General features: G+C 29.2%; 1 protein-coding gene across 1 annotated transcript; it reads left to right on the top strand.

Annotated features, from left to right (window-relative positions):
* Positions 1-821: 821 nt before the first annotated feature.
* On the top strand, positions 822-1,361 carry LOC129233901 (uncharacterized; the record flags this gene model as incomplete). Its single annotated transcript, XM_054867827.1, has 1 exon — positions 822-1,361. A coding segment is annotated over exon 1 (540 nt), but the record flags the coding sequence as incomplete, so codon positions are not given.
* Positions 1,362-2,950: the final 1,589 nt, after the last annotated feature.

Genomic DNA, 2,950 nt, shown 5'->3' with positions numbered 1-2,950 from the left:
CTAAATCAATATCAATTCTCCATTATTATGTGACATAATCAGCAGAATAAATTAACCTTGTCATAAGTAAAAATTGAAAGTTTGTAAATTTTGTAAAATTAGAAAAAGAAGCAAACATACGACAATGTAAGCCTTATTTTTTAATTTTCGCCGACGATGATGTAAGTGCAATTTTTCAGTTTTCGCCTAGTAAAGGTAAAGAGAAAATTCACCAAGCTGAGCAACGTACCTGTAACTAAATAATATCAAAAGAGCAAATATGTATTACAGTCTTACCGATATTGTGAAAATAAAACAATTATTGTCGTGATCTTTTGAGAAATGACTGAGCCTGATAAGACACGCATCGAGTGAAGCCTTGATATTAGTATGACTATGTTCAAAAGTTGCACTGAATAGTTATCTTGATATTTATTATTTCTTTCAACAATAAGAAAACTTTCCCTTTACCTTACTACTATTTAATATGCAAAAGTTTGTCTGTATGGATATACGGAAGGATGGATGTTCGTTTCTTTTTCACGCAAAAACTTGTTGTTTATTGCACTTAACATAAGCCTTGACAAAATTTAGTTTCATTGTTTTTGTGCCACAGCGGCAACAATACTTGAATATATTGGTAGAATAGTTTATTACAAAATTATGAATGTATCTTGTAGTCTTGTCTATTAAATGTTTCTTTATGTTGTTAGTCATCCTCTGTAATGCATCAAGTTTACAGGTTATGGGGACCAGGAATAGCTTCTAATTAGTGAGTACTATAAAACTGGAAGATAGATTTTTATTTTAAGTAGTTATTTTGAGTTTAAATCGAGTTGAATATGGATAAGACAAGTGCGATAGTGCTAACAGGAAATAACTGGAATTTATGGAAGTTTCAAATGAAAATAATTTTAGAAAGTAAAGGGCTTTTTGAAGCTATTAATGGAGATTTTCCAGTTGAAGTTGACACAGAGGATGAGAATGATTATTTAGAAAAATTAGCTGAATATAGAAAGAAAGATTTGAAAGCTCAAGAAATAATTGTGAGTCGAGTAGAAGAAGGTCCGATGGCTCATATTATCACTTGCGAAAATGCAAATGCTATGTGGAATAAACTGTGTTCAGTTTATGAGCACAAGTCAGAAGTGAGCATTTATATGCTACAAAAGAAGTTCTTCAATTATAGTCATGATGGAAAGGATTTGTCTTTGTACATATCTGGACTTGAAGAAATTAGGACTAAATTAAAACAATATAAGGAAAATATCTCCGATCATATGTTTATGACCAAAGTCCTTATGGGCTTGCCTCAGGAATATCAGCATTTCATCAGTGCTTGGGAGTCAGTACCAGTTGAAAACCAATCAATTAATGAACTGGTAAGTAGACTGTCGATTGAAGAAGAAAGAATGAAAAATATGTCCAGAAAAACAGAAACAGCTTTAGCAAGCAAGAAAATGAACCAGCATACAAGGAAAAATCACAAGAACAAAAATATAACTTGTAATATTTGCAAGAAAGAACATTTTGCGAACCAATGTCCCTTAAAAGAAGATTTTGATAAAAATTTATGCTTTATATGAACCGCTCAGAAGCCAATGCGGTTAAGTCCAAAACACAAAAATTGAGAAAATTAATGTTTTTTGATACATTAGTTTTTAAAATTCTTGGTTTATAAATTTAATTAGAAAAGTGTTTAAAGCCTTTTTTCGAGTTGTAAACTCTGCAAAAAAATAAGATATATACAGGTTGTGTAAATAAAAACATAAGTATTTATTGAAATAATGACAGTATCTTAAAAATTTTAGGACTTATACCTTTTGGCAGCTGAAAAAGATAAGAAATTTATGCAAAAATAATAAAATAACATTTGTTGTCATAAGTTTTATGCTTATTCATCATAACAAACATCATCTTCTTCCGAGTTATATTTAAATGTAAATCTTGATATTTAATTTGCTGGCCTACCTATTATTGTTTTTTTTTTTAATATCAATAACATGATAGGTATCATCCTCGTCAAAATTATGTTTGAACTTAATGCTGCTTGAGTTTGACCCTTCCAATTTTATCTACCTCATATTAAGCCAATTGATTGTTAGTCCACTTGTTAATTTTTCTTTCTCTGTTGGTAACAGTTTCTTTCAATGGTTTTGTGGAAAGAAATTCTTGTGGATTCATTTCAACAACTCTGAAAGGGTTCTTTCTTTTACTATTTTGTATTATATGATACAAATCACTAGGATTATAAATATACGGATTTTTTTTGCAAACTTTTTTGTTTCTCAACATTTCTTGACCATTTCCCAGGATTCCTGCTGCGTATTTTTCCAACTTTTCCGTTATTTTGATTATTTTCTATACCTTCGTTATCTGACGATGTATCAGAATCAATACGGTTCAATCTCCTTGTTAGAATGAAATATCGTATCACTTTCACTATGTTCTATTTCCATTGACATTTTTAGTTTATACCTCACAATAAATCTTTTTTATTATTTTAAAAAGTCAGTTTTTACAGTTATTAAAGAAAATTTATTTAATGTTTGATAACAAAATAATTTTCGCAAACACTTCAACATAATATTTTTGTATTCTGACGCATATGCATAAACCTCAAACAATTCTAATTAGAAGGTAACGTTTACAGTTACTATGCATTTCTTGTTTTTCAGTGTTGACAAATATCGAAAGAAGAAGAAGAATTTAAATTGTATTTCAAAGTTTATGTAAAAAAATATTGATAAAAGGTGGACTTATTCACAATGGCTTCTGAAATTATTATACAATATATTCAGAAGCTATTAAAAAAAGGGCTGTCTAACCAAAAAAAAAAGTAACCAACTAGTAAATCCTTTAATAACTAAGAAGATTATTATTTATTTCATCAAAATTTCTAAAAATCAGAAAATATCAAAAAATGGACTTAACCGCATTGGCTTCTGAGCGGCTCATATGTCATAAGCCA

The sequence above is a fragment of the Uloborus diversus genome, unplaced genomic scaffold, assembly GCF_026930045.1.
Source record: "Uloborus diversus isolate 005 unplaced genomic scaffold, Udiv.v.3.1 scaffold_787, whole genome shotgun sequence".
Classification (NCBI taxonomy): domain Eukaryota; kingdom Metazoa; phylum Arthropoda; class Arachnida; order Araneae; family Uloboridae; genus Uloborus; species Uloborus diversus.
The sequence above is the reverse complement of the archived record's forward strand: the minus strand, read 5'-3'. Positions and strand labels throughout refer to the sequence as shown.